At 42.3% G+C, this 17,978-nt stretch overlaps 1 protein-coding gene across 1 annotated transcript in view; it reads right to left on the reverse strand.

Annotated features, from left to right (window-relative positions):
• Positions 1-11,176, reverse strand: part of fgf11a (fibroblast growth factor 11a) — a 75,129-nt gene extending 63,953 nt beyond the window's left edge. The window contains exon 1 of the mRNA XM_020623533.1: positions 10,984-11,176. Within this exon, the coding sequence (XP_020479189.1) occupies positions 10,984-11,176 (193 nt within the window). The remainder of the gene's footprint in view (positions 1-10,983) is intronic.
• Between the last annotated feature and the right edge of the window lie 6,802 nt (positions 11,177-17,978).

Genomic DNA, 17,978 nt, shown 5'->3' on the forward strand with positions numbered 1-17,978 from the left:
TATATATAAATAATATATAAAAATGTGCTGGGGAGGTTGCACTCTGGCTTGTCTCCAGCTTTACAGATTGACAGCGCATTAAAGTGAAGGACGTGTCACGAGCCTACGAGCCTGTGCTTGTGTACCACAAGGGAACAATACACAAGTAGACAAGGTGCTGCAATCAGCAAAGGTGCCCCCCTCCACACATGCACGCACACACAAAATTGTATTCGACTTGTTTATTTTTCAAAGGGAGCTAACCCGTGCCAAATCCTTGCACAGAGAGCATGTGTATGTGCTGTAGGTCTCGAGTAAACTGCTACACATCTGCTATGGACAGCACATAGCGAGCTTGGAGGAGGTTGATCCAGTAAAGATCACAGTGCATGCGGTGTGCATGTCTAGATGTTCTATGTTTCTATGTGTATGTACAGTAAGAGAGGAATCCATGAGGGGAAGAATGATAGGAACAGACAAAGAAGACAAGATATAATGTAAGTGAACCTGTAAAACCTGCGCTGGCACATCATGGCTAGAGTTGAATATTGGAATTGGCATCCTGGTGTTTCAGGGGAATACTCGCCAAAATCTGGTCCCATTTCCTCTGGTTAATATCTGCATGCGTGCTTGTGTCTGTGCGCGTTTGTTCCTCCAGACAGAAAACACTGCATAAGATAAATTTCCTAATTTCCTCCCCTGCCGCCGGACACAGTAATAAAGTCAGATCAGCCCCATTACAACCATCATATATTTTCATATAATCACGCTGCAATTCACAAGAGGCACATTTTAAAAAATAGTGGAAAAAACTGAAGCAGCAAGGGCTAAGATATGCTGAGAATGTAGTCCCTTGTATGGGTCCTGAATTTCCCATGATACAAACCACTAGCATCCTTTGTTAGACCCTCTGTGCTTGATGAATCCCTCCAGCTTCCAGACTTCCTGTCTGAAAACATCATGGTTATTTCCTCTGACTTTGCATAACCACGTACCATGACAAGTCAATCAATAGGGAGCCTATTTAAGAGGGTCAGATGAGTATGGCTAATGATCTATTGCTTATGAAATCAAATATCTTGGTGAAAAATTCCTGAAGTCCCAAGAAATGAGTGACACACTATATTCACATAAGATTCATATAGTCCATAACAAAGTCCTTTAACCCACTATAGATCTACTTTTGTGGAGTTTGCCATTTGGCCATGTTGCCTGACCTTGACAGGATTGTCACCTAAATCATTTCTCTGTCAGTAACAAAGATCCCAGGCCAGTTTATAAGCTAATGGTTGTCTGTATACAGTATGAGGATACACAAATAATTTAAAGAGACAAAAAAAATTCTCAGCCATGCTTATTTCTAACTCAACAGGTTAAAGGTGAGTTCTTTTTTTATTTTTTATTAGTGGCGTTCACTGTGTAGGTACTGTTTACTTTAACTCAAACTACAACTGGCTTTCTCCAATGCTACTCATTAAGTGCATGTCAGTGACTCACTAAACAATTTGTCAGGTTGATATTCATTAAAACAAACCAACCATCCAGTTTTACAGCTGCCAGAAGCTAAGGATCTTCAATTACTCGACACACTGTAAACTAGACCAGACTTCTGTGAAGGTTCATGACTGAGTCTCATATCTGTGATTTCTTCATGTTCTTTATCACCTCTTAGTTAGAAGTGATATTAATTTAATAACACTTTAATGTTCATGCTATAAATATTTTTTCTGAGTACATCTGACCTTTTTAGTAACACACACAGTCCTTTCTGTGTGCTGTCAGCAACTCCTGCACCACCTTTGGGTGCCACAGTCTCTGATCAAAGTAAATTAACAGCTGGAAAGCATGCACATATACAGTAGCCTTTTCCTATAAGGCCCGGTGATTCTCGAACATCACTTGACAGCAAACATCACAGAAGGGTGATTTGTGTGTGTATGTGAAAGAGAATGACAGCTGGACACACACACATATGGAGAGAGAGGATAAAAATGATATATGATTTAATGAGTTGTCATTCGGTCAGGGAGACCGTGGTCAAGAGAGATCAGACTATTGACGTGTGACCAGAACACGTGTGTGTGTGTGTGTGTGTGTGTGTGCTTTCATATGCTGTCTGTCTTCCCAAAGTTGCATGTTTGTTAACGTGAGTGTGTACTGTATGTGTGTGTCCTACAACCTCAGACTGCCATCTCCACTTGACACATGTCCCACTCAGCTTTGCATACAAAGTATGCTGCAGCAAATTGATTGCACACAAAATGCTAATGCAGGCTTCACTGTCCTCAGTGTGTTATTATTGCAACTTAAACTACAGGCATCGATTAAAGGGACAGTGCGCTGTTTCTGTAGGGTTTGGTGACATTGGAAAAATACAAGGTTAGGCTGGCAGTGGTAGGGCGCAAGATGCTGACTCGACATTTACCGGTCATTTGTTACTTGGGCTCTCAAAGCAGTGCAACCCGAGTGGGGTTGAAATTGTCTGCAAAATAATATGTTTAGTGCTCGTGTAGCTAAACATGAGCATGTAAATATACGTGGGGGGGGGGTTACAAACTTTGCTGGACATCATTAGATGAGCAAAGTTTCCAGATCTTGCTGCTGTGCTCTCATTACACTATGGTGCTCTCAGTGCTGTGATAAGACTGTGCCATACTGAGCCAAAATAGCTCCCGTCGACCTATCACCAACACCCACATACACACTTCAGATATTTGTTTTGTGGAACACACACAAGCAAACATTTGTGGGGGAAAAAAAACAAAACACTCCAAACTACAGCAGAAAACACACACTCACAAATGAGCACTTCCACCATAAATGTTCTATTTTGTCTGGTAATGATGACTGATAACCATTCAGAAACGTTTTTCAGCAAACCAGTGGGGGTCGGCTCCATAAATCATTTTGGAGCTGTGGCACTGAAAGCCAGTATTGATCATTACACAGTCCAGTTGTTAGCATCTCAAAACCGTTTATTGCAGGCACCATTTCTTACACAACATCTGCTTCACTGGAAGAGTCAAAGGGTGGAAACTGTTACACAGCAACAGAGGTCATCGGCTGCTGGTAACAAATAGTGTGAGACATATGGCAGAGTTTCTTTGTGGTGATAGATGGGTTCAGTATTTCCATGAAAGTTTTTAGTGATTTGTTGCCGCTTTAAAACATTCAGTTTTTGGTACTGCATGTCACGCAGATTATTTCCATTGGGATATTAGCCAGGGATGTTTCCATTTTGACCCCCAAATGGAGTAAAATCCTTCTCATAGGTGTTTTGTGATCAATTAACCCTGCCGTTATCTGTGGGCTCTGCAGAACAGCTGACAGTGCAGGGTCAGAGAGGGAGCAGAGCAGAGGTGGAGCATGATAAAATGTGAGACATCTTTATGTGTTGTAAAATGCTTCCATGAGCATCCTTTGGGAAACAATGTAATGAAGCCATTTTAAATGGCCACTGGCTTGTAGCGGGTTAATTCACTGTGCTCTACTGGGATGGCTGTTCATTTGTGCGTCCTCACCGCACTGTTTCAAAGGAGGCAGCATCTTTTAATTCTTTAAACTCCAGATTATTTCTGCTTGGCTTTCACCCGCTTTATGTACAGACTTTCTATATCTAGACTAATATGCCATATGCTGATGTTTTCAGAATACGTTCGGCAGTTATCATTTGGCATGAGAAGAATTGTATTATATTCATGTTGTAGGAGCATTGTAATTAGAAAAATGCTGGAAGATGCAGACAATAGAGTGCTGATGGCATTTTTTGTAGACCAACTGGCAAGTTAGCATCACCCAGGTTTCCTTAACAGAAAGCCAGTGGGATTGTTCCATAGGCTCTGGATTATTGTGGAAAATAAGCTCTGTGACAAACAACTTTATGACAGTTGTATGTTTTGTACAGCAAGATCATTTTCACAACAAGTGAATACCACTTGTAGGATTTTTGAAGACCAAATATGATCAGCAGAAGCAAAAGGTTATTGTTAGGCTATAAACACTTCATTGCGGTCCCATGACTTGAGCATCACCACAACAGTTACCAACTTGTACTTTCATTTCTAGTGCTTACTTCTTCTATAAAACCCTTTCCTCTTTTTGTGAGCCAATCCAGCTAGTGATCATGGCTGTGTCAGTTAGAATAGTTTGCAAGTGTGTGTTTAAAAATAATGAGGCTGTAAAAGCAGACTAGTGAGCATGAGCCTCCATGTTCAGCGTGCTGATGTGCGATATCCCAGACAGCCTCTATAGTCTCATTTAGCTATTTATTAGTAACCACCTTCTTAAAGGCAAGTACAATAAAATCAAATAAAATTCATGAGTGGGCTATATACTGGTGTGTACATATCATAGAACAAATGGTGAAAATGATTTGTCCGTGTTAACCACAGATCTTATTTTAAGCATCTAACTAAAAAATCCCATTGCTCCAGGGTGCGGGAACCAGAAGTGCAGAAATGCTAACTCAGTTCCAGGCTGTAGGACTCACTACTACAGCACTCTGTATGGAACATAGTTCAGTTCCTCTGCAACATTCACTTTCATTTTTGTGATAGTGCAGTTTCATCACAACAGCAGCCAAAGCATGTAAAATACAGTGATATTAAAACAAGCTCACTACCTGTCAAAAGAAATGTTTAACAGTTTACATGTTGAAAAGACAACAGACTGACATGACTGACAGGAGTCCATCAGCTGATTTGGCAGAAACTTGCCAGATTCTAAAATTAGTAAAGGCCAACTTTATTAGGAGCATCACTGCTGAAATTTCATGTGGTTCATTAATATTTACAAGGAAATATAACCACCACAACTTGAACTTTTTACACCAGGCAGACAGTGGAAGCTAAGCACACGTAGACTTCGTTTACCCACCTCCCCAATTGTGAAATAGCTTTTATCCAGAGTCAACACATGTTGACATGCTAAAACTAGACTCCCTCTCTGTTCCATCTAAATTCTGGGAGCATTTGTATTGGGAACATTTCATTCCCCCGATCAGGACCACTGTATCCTGTTAACACATACTCATGCACTAAAGCTAATGAATGCACTATAAACACTGCGGGAACTTCTTTCCTTCCTTCTTTCCACGTGAAAAGTAATTGGATTGCCTTTATTCAAATGTGTTTAGTCAGGGTGTGGGGGGCAGCACAATGGGGTGGTGGTTAGCGCTGTTGCCTCACAGCAAGAAGGTTCCAGGTTTGCAACCTTTCTGTGCAGAGCTTGCATGTTCTCCTCGTGCACGGGTTCTTGTTACATTTGATAGGTCACTGTTTACCATGACTAATTACAATGCTCCTACAACATGAATATAATACAATTCTTCTCATGCCAAATGATAACTGCCGAACGTATTCTGAAAACATCAGCATATGGCATATTAGTCTAGATTTGTCATGTCTGAACAAAGCCCCGCATTACATAGACAGCACAGTGTTACTGGCAAGCCATTTACATCTGAATTGCTGGTACGGGCATGGTCAAGATGATGACAGTGCTACAGCACAACGTAAAACATTTTCTCTGTTTCATCGCTTTTGTTCCCGCTAACGCTGCTCTCTCTTCGTTTACATTCTCTCTCTCGCTCTCTCTCTGTCAGTGGCGTATATTTCAGGCATGCAGTGAAATTTGGGCATAAAGATAAAAAGAATATAACATCAATAGTTAGTGCCAAGTTTACTTTGACTGTGTAAAATTTGACTGTGTGTACACACCTAGAAGATCCATAAACAAACTGAGCAGTTACAGCTCCAAGGTTTGAAGTGAATCCTGCTGTTTTGTGATCCATTAACAGAATCAGGGATATGTAACCTGGCAGCACAACACCTACAGCCACTGTAGCATCAAGTGACTGACTGACAGGCCCAAAGTAAAGGTGATGAGACATAGTGGGGAAAATAACATGTGTGGAGAGAGCCAGGTAGATGCTGAGGGGGGGAGAGAGACAGATGTCCTTGAGAAGATAGTGTGTGTGGTATGGAGGGAGGGGTGGGACGATCAAGGCTGTTGGGGAAAGGGAGGTGAGATGGAAAGAGGGAAGAGAAAGTTGATAAAGCGAGAAAGTCAGAATGGGGAGAGAGTAAGAAATATAGTCCTCCCTGGTGTGTCCAGTCTATAATTCACCCCAGTTTACTGTGTGCTCTCCAAATGCTGCAACACATTATTGATAAGTCAGTGTGTGCTAATGAGAGGAGCTAATGTTACCTGGTGAATCACGGCACAACAAGCCTAACACACACATTCACAATCTCAGAGTCTGGCCGAGGTGCACGAACTGACTCCTGTCACGCCATCGTTTCTCGTTTGCCTCCGACACGAGCGTGCACATATTTTCTCCCCTCTTCTGCACACACATAGAGACACACACACAAAATGATTTGCTGTAGCCGGGTGAACACTTGGCCCACGTGCTGCAGTAACAACTCCAAGTGTTATCCTATCCTGTTAATAGAAGAGAGGAGGGTTTCACCAGCAGCTCCAGCAGGCAGTCAGAGCACAACACAAGCTATTTTGGTTTTGCTTTGATATCCAATAGGCGGCTTAACATCCTCATTACATCATATCGGCCTCGCACACATACACACACAAGGCCACTGCAAAATTATGTCTCTCCCACACTCTTATCATGAAACCTCATCATTTGGTTTTGTATGTTAGTTTACAAATATGTGTGGGTGTTTTTTTTGTTTTTTTTTTATTGTTCTGTTTGCATTTATGCAAGTGTGTGAGGTTGTAATTACTGCATACGTACTTGAAAGTGTGTCTACTCATGCTGGTTTGCTTGTGAGTGTGCATGTGTATGTGCAGGGCAAGCTGACCTTGTTATTAGCTGAGTGGGCTATAGTGCTGGGGCATCATTAGTATGGGTTAGGTGAGGGTTAGAGGGTGTGTGGGGGTGTGGGGGTGTGTGTAAAGGTGAAGGGCTGACAGCACTGGGAGAGAAGGGGGATGTAAGAGAGAAAGTGTGAGGGGGAGGTATGTGGGTCAGGCACAAAAACACTCATCAGTCACTTAGAAGTAAGTAGGCAGCAAATTTTTCAGGACACGCACATATATGCATATGTTCACACACAGATTTGTTCTGAAATAAGCTACACATCCTTCTCTGCTACAAGAGCCTACAATATAACAGGAACCTGGACTCTCCAGTCACAGTGCAGTGACGCACTAGCAGACGGCGTTGGGTGCATGATAACATCTACACACAGTCAGAAATACTGTGTATTTGAGGTGTCATTAGTTTGTAGGGAGAGCCACACTACACTACACACTATACTGCAAACAGTGAGCAGGTTTTTAAATCTGGGGCACAGGGCTTCATGTGTGCTTAAAGGAATAGTTTGGAATTTCCACATAGAATGTGACCATGCTGCAAAAATTACACAGCTCTCATTCTGTAAAAACATGCACTCCAAATTTGTGTCTGCATTCATCCAGCGTGTTTTGAAATAAACAGGCACTGGGCCAATGTGTCGCACAGGTTTCACCTCAGATCTTGAAATGGTCAGAATGGACTTAATGATGCCAGTTTGCAAAGCTGAGAGTCACGTGTATGTGGAGCCCATTTCCACATTGCGAGAGGCACAGCTGTGCCAATACCAGTCCAGTCCAGCTATTATTTATCAGTCAACAAACTAAAGATACCTCTGTGTATGAATGTTCCTTAAAAGGCCACACTGATTACAGGCTCTAGTTGACCTACAGTGCATCAGTGACACTAACTCAGCTTTATAGAAAAAACTTGGTGTATGCTATTAGATCACACATGGCCATACAGTGATAACCAAGAGATCATGTGTTTACATTAGGAAAAAGCCAGTTGTGGTAACAGAACTTACACACTGCGTCTATAACGTATCCCTCTGCCCCGGCACAACGAGGTACTGTCCAGGGAAACACAGCAGGGAAATTTATTTTCAATAAACTGCAACTTTGAAATATGCTGACTCGAATTATCTTAGTGGGACAGCTGAGGCTGCATTTGAGCTTCAGACAAACTTTGGAGTGCATGTTTTTTTTTCTTTTTTCCCCAGAATGAGAGCTGTGTAGTTTGTCCCTCATGTTTTGCAGCATAGTGACGTTCTGGGTGGAAACATTCAGGGTTGGTGTGGGGAGTAGGAGAAGTGACAATGGCCTAGACCTAGTCTCACGTACACAGGGATACATCAATATTGTTTTAACACCAACTTGAAAAATCCCATAACTGTTCTTTTAAGGTCTCAAAGTTTTTACCTTTTAAGAATTCTTGTTTAGTCACCTAACAGTGAACACTTCTTTGTTGCGTTTTGAAGGGGAGATGCAGGAGTTTCAAAGAGACTCAAATAAGGTTAAATACAGTATATGAGGAGTTTTGCAAGCACTGAAAGGCACTTTTAAAATGTAAGCAAATTAAAATGTGACTGTGCATGTTTTTTTTCAATTAACTAGTTTTGCGCAAATTGTGCAAATGATTACAATACATTAACCGAGGTAACCCTGGTTCTTTGGAACACTTCATTGCTGGTTCCCAGATAAGATATAATTTTCTTTTCCCTTTTAGTGAGCAAATTGATAAACTCTTCCTGGAGGAGAGCATGTTTGTAACAGTGAGCTGGAGAATGACCTGAGTTGTAATGTAGGAGTGGGCATTTCCACCTTTTTGCCATGTTAGTTTGTTTTTTTTTTTTTTTTGTATTTATGTATTTTTGTAATTTTATCCAAGCATTTTTTTATATAAATTGGACTCGCAGAAGTCTGCAATATCATACCAGTGGAATTTCATAGTATTCACAAACTACAGTATGTGAGATGTCACATGGTTAGCCTTATTGACGCAGTTACCTATTTCTGACTACGTGACTTTTAAGTATAATGAAGTGTCTATAAAAACTACAGTCCAAATTATATTTCAGCTGGTACTTGTCGGATGTTCCATCGGTGACCGACAAAGTTGTCTCCTCCTGGTGGAACTTTCCAAAGGTGATAATACTATGTTTTGGTGCTCCTGACTGTCTTTTAGTTTCTGCCTGTAGCAAACAATCACTCTGTGTACCTGTGCATGTAATTAGATGTCATTTGACATTTAAGCTGTATGCAAGTATAATAATGTTTGAAAAAGCCTGCATCCATAATACTGACACGCAGTCGCTGTAAAGCACCATGGCACAAATGTAATCACTTAAATAAATAAATTATAAGCCTGTACAAGCACTGACATTGTAATATGTTAGACTGTAATGAGCTGTTTGTAGTGATATCCGGGTGGAAGTTGGTTAATAGAGCTCGTATGAAGAAATTGAGGTGGAAGCTATGGCTCAGGAATATTATATTAGTTTGCTTTAGGGGTCAACTGTGACCTCAAGTGGAAGCTCAGAGATTGAGGGACATACTCACATCTGATGATGATGATGATGATGATGATGATGATACACATGCTTGAGATGGCATATCCACCAATGGCCAGGGGTCAGCAGTGTTGTCCATATGAGCAACACACACATACTCACATGCAGAAACTCGTTGAGAGAATGAGGAAGATACACAGCCACACACAACACTGAAAACAGGTCCCTGTAAATCTCTGCTGAAATGTGAAGCTAGTAATGTCTCTTTAACCACAGCCTCCATACCTCGTCCCCATGATTACTATAATAAATCCATAAGAGTATGAGAAGCACCAAAGCTATTAGGATGAATATGGCTTCAAACAATGGACGCACTGTACTTGTGGCCTTTTCCCAAAGAGCTAGTACTGCGGCGACCTGTCCAACATATTTTACAACCATAATTACAATAAAGAGAGCAGCTGCCTCTATGGCAGATGCCTCTATATAATGTTAGAGGTTCCCCATGTAATTATCATGACAAACCTCACACAGTGAGCTAATAAATATCTTAGAACACATAGAACACACACAAATACAGTCGCACAGGGTGGAAAGGATAAACACACTGTATTGTGCGTGGAAGGAGCGAGGAGCGCGCACACAAAATGGTGAGCACAAGCTGATTCAGGTGACACACAATGATACACATATACTGCTGTACAGGGTAACCCAGAATTCAAAGGGACGTATAATATAGTGTTTTACCTATAGATTAGGAGGCAGGGGACTCTATAACAAGGCTTTAAAAAAAGCAAAATAAACATCCATCTATCTTAATCAGGTTTATCAGAGAGCGGGTCGCAAAATAACAAAGATTTCTTTAATAAAAGAAAAAAGCAAAGAAAGAAATCGCTCATTTAAAATGCAAAAACAAAACTGTCTTTTAGACACACAAATATAGTACAACTTCCAAAAGACACTAACATTTTGCCAGTATAGTATTTACATTGTAGTAGAAGCATTTTCAAAATTCATTGTATCCCATAGTGCCAAAATCAGCACAGACACATTCACTGCCTCAAATCAAGTGTCACTGTCTCATTTGGCTTTAGTAAATAATTCTGCAGTCGCATTTAACTTGCAAACAGAAGACAAATTAGGCCGCACTGTTCCGCTTGCCTTGAGGGAAGCACAGGGAGAGTAATGGTCCCCAGAATCACAAATGAGGCACTTCTTGACATTTTAAAATCACAGTAAATCACTCTATGAATGAGCCAAGTGCAGTGTGCCCTTACAGATGACCTGCATATACAGTATGTGGAAGTGTTGACATGTGCCTTAACAAAGTCACCGCCACACTTGCAACAGAGGCTAGGTCATGCCTCTCATCAGTGGTACAGACTTGGGTATTAAGCAGGAATTTCCTGTACTACTGTAATACAGGGCATGTTGATGAGCTGGGAGGTTTCCCAGATTCAGATTAAGCCCTCAGCTAGAAATTTCAGGCTGTGGATGTTCTCTATTGAGGCTTTACAGTTGAGGATTAATCTGTAGTCCTGGCAAGTTGACCATTAAAATCCATATATCCAGTACAGGCACAACATTCAGCAGTAAAAGAAGACATGACGAACAGTGTGTAAGTAGGAAGGAAGCTGGAAAACATGAGATTAGACTTTAAAGGACTGTCGGAACTCACCTGGTCTTTTGTCCGTTTTCCTCCCTCGACTGCCACATAGTCGAACCTTTGATATTAATATAAGGATTTGTTTCTGGCAAAGCGACTTGTTGCTCTTTGGGCAGGGCTTGCGTTTGCTGGCAATCTGCCGGTTTGCTTGGGGGTCCTTGACCTCCCTGCGCTGGCGAATGAGGGAGCTGGCGAGAGCGGCCATCTTGCCAGCGCTGACCCTGCCGCCACCTCACCAGCCTCTGGCGGGCCCGTGGCGCCCCGGTGTGTGGGCCACCCCCCTGCCTGCTCACCCAGCGTGACGGAGCACAGCTGAGGGAGGGGTGCACAGTGGAGGAGGGGGCTTCCGAGACTGGACTGCAGCAGGGTAGAGAAAGGCAGGAAAGGAAGGCAAAAAGAGGGAGAGGTGAGGCAAAGAAGGGTGAATCTCTGAAAAGGCCCAACCAGAACAGCCAAGGGTTGCTTGTTGAGGTTTGGACTGATGAGCGTTTGCCTTTAAATGTCTTTCTGGTTGTGTATTTTCTGGTTGGGAGTCGGGTTCAGATAAAACCTTGGTACATCATTGGTGCTCTGGTGAGTCATGTTGCTATCCAACCAAAAAACCAGTATACTGTAGCTAGTGTTGTCCTGATGCCTCTGTCCCAGACTGAGTGTCCCCTTACACCCCTCCTGGAGATCCTGGGAAGTTTGACTCAATCTCGTCCGAAGGGTTTCAGCAGCAGAACCATCTGTCGCGCTCTGAATCCAAACCCAAACCTAAATTACATTTAGCCCTCTTAACCCACTCAGTCCAGCAGATCAGAAGCCTGATCTGATTCAGTGGGAAGAAAAACGTCCGAATACCAACTCTCCAAAATAGCAGGAGTCACACTGCCGGCACACACTGCAGCTCCTTTTCTTTCTGTCTTTGTGTAAAATCTCCCCATCCAAAACAATGTCAGAGCAATAAAAGTACAAAAAGTAGGGACTATCCAACCTGAGGTATCAGCTCCACCAGATGGGACAGGGATGAGGGGATGCGGTCGGACGGTGATGGACAGAGTGCGGCTGCTTTCCTCCCTGTCTTTCAAGCTCTCCTGGCATCACCCTTGTGTTCACCCCCACACCCTGAGAGTAGAAGAGAAAAAAGACAGAGGCTTGATAAATCCAGCATTTCCCAGAGATAGAGGTGACATTCATGAATGAGGGAGCATGGGGATAGGGAGACAGACAGCGACAAAGAGAGAGAGAGAGAGAGAGGGAGGGAAGGGAGCGCAGCGTGTCTTTCTATCCCCCCTGTCGGATCGGGCTCTCCAACTCTCTCAGCAGTGCACTACACCACAGCAGAGAGCAGCGCTGTGTCCTTCAGCCACGCATGCCGCCTCACAGTTGGGAGAACGAGGGATGAATGAATTGAGGGAGACAGTGAGGGAGGAAGGGAGAGAAGAAGAGGTGGGGAGCGGGGGGGCTGCTGGCAGGTAGCCGTGCCTTACTGTAGGGGTTGTACTGCTGGGGCTCATGCCCCCACTGGTAGGTGACAGTATTCTGGTCGGGTTCTGTTTAGTCCAGCTTGCACAGTGTGTGTTTGTGTGTGAGACGGACTGGGAAAATTGTGTGTTCCAAGTAAGGCACCTCTCAGCCTCAGCATACATATGTTAGGGAGTCTGTGTGTGTGTGTGTGTGTGTGTGTGTGTGTGTGCAGGAGCGGCACTGTGTGAGAGTATATGAGAGTGTATGTGCGTGACACTCTTGCTTGTCCCTGTTCACAGTGCATTAACAAGTGAGCGCTGGCAGTGTGCTTCACATGCTCTCTCTGTCCCTCCCTCTCACACACACACACACACACACACACCACACTCTCTCTACTCTATTTCCCTAAACCCTCCCCTTTACTCTTTTTCCCCTCCCCTTTCTCCTCCCCTCTGTCACTCACATCCCTCCTTTGATGGCTATGAGTCAGAGTCCCCTTCTCTCCCATTTTCACCTTGCTCATGCTGTACTGGGCCAGGTCAGGGCTGGGTGCCACCACCCCCACCTTTCCACCCTCCCGCTCCCCAGTCCCACCTTTTGATGTGATGTTTCTTTAAAGAGACAAACAAAGCGATGTTGTCCATGCTGTTCTGTGAGCTTTGACAACAATTTATAGATGCTGTGACACAATCTGAGTTGGTCAGGAACTTACATCAGTCAGTCACACATACAGTACATCAGATCACAAACCAGTTCACCACCTCATTTGGTGGTAAAACCAATAGTTTGCACCCTAAATCTTCACAATAATCCCTGATTGCAAATAATAAAAGAACAGAATTCTGTTATCAATGTTGTGTGAATTTTGGCAAGTGAGGAAAAGAATACACAATGTACAGTATCATTAGGGAGTAACTGTTATTACTTCTCAGTAGTAAGAGGTGACATGTTTTGATAGCAAATATTTATCTAGTTAGCAATTTTTAAAAAATCCATTATTATTAACACTACATATGTGTCTTTTCATGGATGTTAGCTTGGTGCTAGTACATGTGCCAAATAGTAATTATTCTGCCACTTTGGCCCTTATTCTGTCACGCTTTGACAAAAAATGTTAAATCTCAAGAGCTCATCCAGGTTAAATTAAGCCCACACTACAGAAGCTTGAGCCATTTATTGCAAGACACAATACCAACATCAAATATAGTCTGCGATTTTTCTTCTGATTGTTGGTACCGCCTCTGACTTAAACTGACTTCTTCGTACTTTCTCTAGTGACCTCTGTTTCATGAGGACAAAGTTACTGTTCAAGCTGAATAACACTGATGATGACATGGCAGCATAATGTGATTTTTCACATCCTAACAAGCCAAAAGTATCCATCACCCCTCCATCCACCTGACTGATCATTATTACACTGTAGCACATTGCTAAAATACATAACAAAATAATAGCAGTGTCGTCTGAACTGGGTTTGCTTCCTGGCCGATGCATCACACCCAGCCACTGGGGTTGCACAGCCAGTGCTCCCTTAGCGCTGGTCGTCAGCACAAGCACAACAAAAACAGTAAGTCAAAATATCAGTTTCTCCTCAATAATAATGACATAATGGTAACCGTGACCATAATGCCAGCCTGAATAATGAGGTAAAGAAAACAATGGCTGTTCAGTCTAAATATCAGGCTGGGTTGAAACATCCCAATGAGATGCTTGTATTTGTTTTCATCAGTCATCATAATCATCTGTTAGAGTAGCACTTATAGTTTGAATTTAAAGAATTACCAAGGTAAGGTACCAAGTTACAGTGATAAACCACCCTCTGCTTAAGAAAAAAAAGCTCTTCTCTCCTTTTTGTGATACAAGTCTTGAATTAAACTGTGATGACAGCGGAGCAACAGTGCCTCGGCCCCCGGGGCAGTCGGCGTTCCCCTGAGAAGGCAAATGTAAAATCATAGTGGGATTTTGTGATTGTAGGCAGCCTTGCTATTGCTCTCTCCCTCTCCTTTTCTGCTGGCCTAGCAGGGAATGAGAAAAGAAAACCCTGCAGGACTTCCCCTATGCGTGTTCACACACACATAAACTCAGTCACCTATCACGACCGTACTGCAGTTTCCTTAGATGAATAATGTAATTAGCTCCCTGTCATGCAATCTCACTGCATTAGACCTATCTTTCCCAAACCACACCTTAGAGGTTTGGGAAAGATAGTTCTGGGCAGTGAGGGCAACCCTCACTACCCAGGGCTACTAAAGTACCCCTCACCACCACCGCTACCCATACTAGAAGTTAGCTCACAGTGTCCAGCTCCAGCCCTGCCTCTTAAATCACACACTGGGCCAGCACAGTGGCAGACTGTGCACTAGACTGTGGGAAAAGCCTGGCAGCCTCACAAGAAAGTGGAGGATGCTGGTATAAAGGTAGGTTTTGGTTTAGGCAGGTGTAGAGAAATTGGTGGACTGTGATGAAGACATCACTTGGCACAAATGAGCCAAGACACAGCAGAGAGAGTGCCAATAGGGAGAACAGAGCTGACAAGGAGACAGTGGCCAAGACGGACAGAAACAAGGAAGGAAAATATGTACTAATGTCTGTGGACGCTCATGTGCTCTTTGCCAATTAATATGCTAACTAAAGTACCCAAAGTCTGATAAACCTGCAGAATTTTATGAATTAATAAACAAAAGTGCATAGTGTCTTGATAGACAATATGCACAAATGAATGCAGAGACATCAAGTCACAAACCAAGTTGGAAAGTTGCCGTATAGAAAGAAAACAGTATAGACAGAGCTCTATACCATATAGCTCAGGATTTGTCATCTCGACATCAGCAATTGCACAGGGGAAACTGGGGGTACTAATGCATTATGGCTTCATATTTCAGTCCATGTCCTGTTGAGACATGGTGTCACAGATAAATACAGCCAATAAAGATAGAAAACACACAGAGCATCTATAAAACCACAAATGGACTCATGTCAAAACTAATACAAGAGGTGCATTTTTTATCATCTGCGTGTTTTATGGACCATGTTGAACTGACTTTGTCAGTTAGTTTATATGTGTGTACGGTAGGTGTTGCTCCATCTGTGTGCTACTCCTTGCTCACCTCTAAATCCCTTGATACAGCTGAGGATTAGATGCTGGAGACTTATGCCGGCGCTGCCTGAAATATACAGTACAGTAATGTACCATGCCTCTGTGTCAGTCAGTGCATGTTAACCAGCGCCAGCCTGAAACAAATGGGCCATTAACTGAGATTGACATGGAAGGCTTTCTGTGGGGGACTTTAATGAACACATAATGCAGGTGTTTGCCTCCTTGGATGCTACAAATAAAGCTCTTGGTGACAACAAGTGGGCCTAGACCAGGGTGCTAATGTTTGCTTAGCACGTTTTGCTGATGTTCAGCGTCAGACATTCAGTTTATATTGACAATCGCTCCTAAATTTACCATATTGGACGGCCTGGAGAGAAGAGATAAAGGTGATCTCGGTTTTTATTTATTATTTATTTGTATTTCAATATTTTCCCAAATAGTGTTTTCTGGTGAAACAGTCAGCATTTTCAGACAGCTGCCCCTGGGACTGCAGTCGCTTCACAGATGCAAAAACCATATAAAATGTTTACACAAAACTATTTAAAAGTTATAGTTTTTAAGATTTCCATTCTCCATAGTATTTCTAAATATTGACAGTGACTGATCATTAAAAGTATATCTACAAAACTAGTCATTTTTGACTCTTTTGTCAGTGGTTGTATATATATTTGTAACTGACTTCTTTAGTAAAATGTTGGTTGCTTTTTAAACACATCACTAAGTTGCACTCCTGTATTTCTGACAAAGTAACAGTTCAAGTGCATAACCTTTCCTTTTAAAACTTATGCATGCTTTGATAACTGCTATTTCTGAAATAACTGTGAAAAGTTAGAATTCAAAATAATCTGCATAATATAATTCTATGATCTATAATTACCTGTCTGAGCCACACCCTGTGAACCTCTTTGTTTAATAATTAATTTGTCAATTTGTGTAGTAAAGTTTCTGTGGGTGGGTGTTGATGAGAGACAGGATGCTGAGCTGAGGAGGCCATTGAGAATCCCTGATATGACAACAAATCCACCCACAAAGCTGCAGCTAATCAACAGCTAGCAGATACAACTAGGCCAGTAGAGAACAAGCTGTAATTTTTCCCAAACCAAAACCCACCAGCCTCAGGGAGCCATTAAAGTAATGCCGCAATGCTCTAAGATGCAGAAAATTCACACACGATGTGGAGAGGCCTCTTTATTGAGGTTTATTGCTAGTTAGCCCATTCATCCAGCCCTCTACCTTTTCCCTCTAATTTGTGGCTGTGCAACAAAGAGAATCCCTGTTTTCTGCATGTGGAATGATAATGTGAATGCAGCAAAGCGTTCCTCTGCTCATTTTTAAATTTGTAGCTTAAGACCTATAAAACACATGAATGACTTGATGAGCATACTGCCATGCACAGCTCAGGGCCACAGACTGGAACCAAAATGACAATTAATGGGAGTTCAGGTTCTGTTAGCTTCAGTTTCTTCTTCAAGGTAAAATAAGCTCTTGTGAATATTTTAATATTTCAGATACAAGACTGTTTCAACTATAGTACTGACAAAAAATGGCTATTTGTTGTATTGTACTTGCAGACACACATAGCACAGGTCTTGCCAGGTCTGCCTTGAGTCAACACTGGGTTCATTGGGTTTGAGGTCTAGTTAGCTATTTAATACTGCACTACCCTCTGTCACTATTCATTTTAGCAATGTCAGGCCTTGGAATATATCTCTGATGTACATTTTCTGAGAGATGAAGGTGTAATGAGATGTGGTCAAGGTTGCTCTTGCAGCCTGTGACAAGTAGTTACCTAACAAGCCAATCAGCTACCGGCACTGCACATATGATAGGAAGAAAGATAATTTAAGACTATTTCCTAAAGCGCCAAATGCTGGCACTGCATGTTTACCAATGTGATCTGGCCATTCAGACAGCAGAAAGAAATTAATGGGCAAGGACAAAAAAGATAAAGAAGTGGACACAGGAGTCATTAAATGATAGATGAGCTCCCTTACAAAAGAAGAAGACACTAAATTAAACAGGAAATTACTCAACATGACCCTCTCACACAGAAGTCACATATAGGTATTACTGGGCAACAGAAGGATCCTCCTTCAGTCTCGTTACCCATATGTTAAGAGCATGTAAGACATCGTGAACCAAAACACACTATGCTGGATCGGTGAGACAAACATACAGGGACTTAATGAGAAAATGCCCTCCTTGATACATTAGTAACTTTTTGGAAAGCGTTTATCTACTTTCTAAAGAAGATAAAGGGCACCTTTCCTGTATCAATAGATATCCATAGGTTCAATTATCTAATTCGGGTTTATAATGTGATATATTATAAGTAATGCACAGGGGAGGCAGATGTGTGATTTTTAGTTAGTAACAAACATCTGTTGTTCATAAGCAGCACAAAAACCTCTGACAGACCCCAGCTCTACAGCCGCTACTACAAAAACCTCTCCTTCACTGT

Source organism: Monopterus albus, unplaced genomic scaffold, assembly GCF_001952655.1.
Source record: "Monopterus albus unplaced genomic scaffold, M_albus_1.0 scaffold303.1, whole genome shotgun sequence".
NCBI classification, from domain to species: domain Eukaryota; kingdom Metazoa; phylum Chordata; class Actinopteri; order Synbranchiformes; family Synbranchidae; genus Monopterus; species Monopterus albus.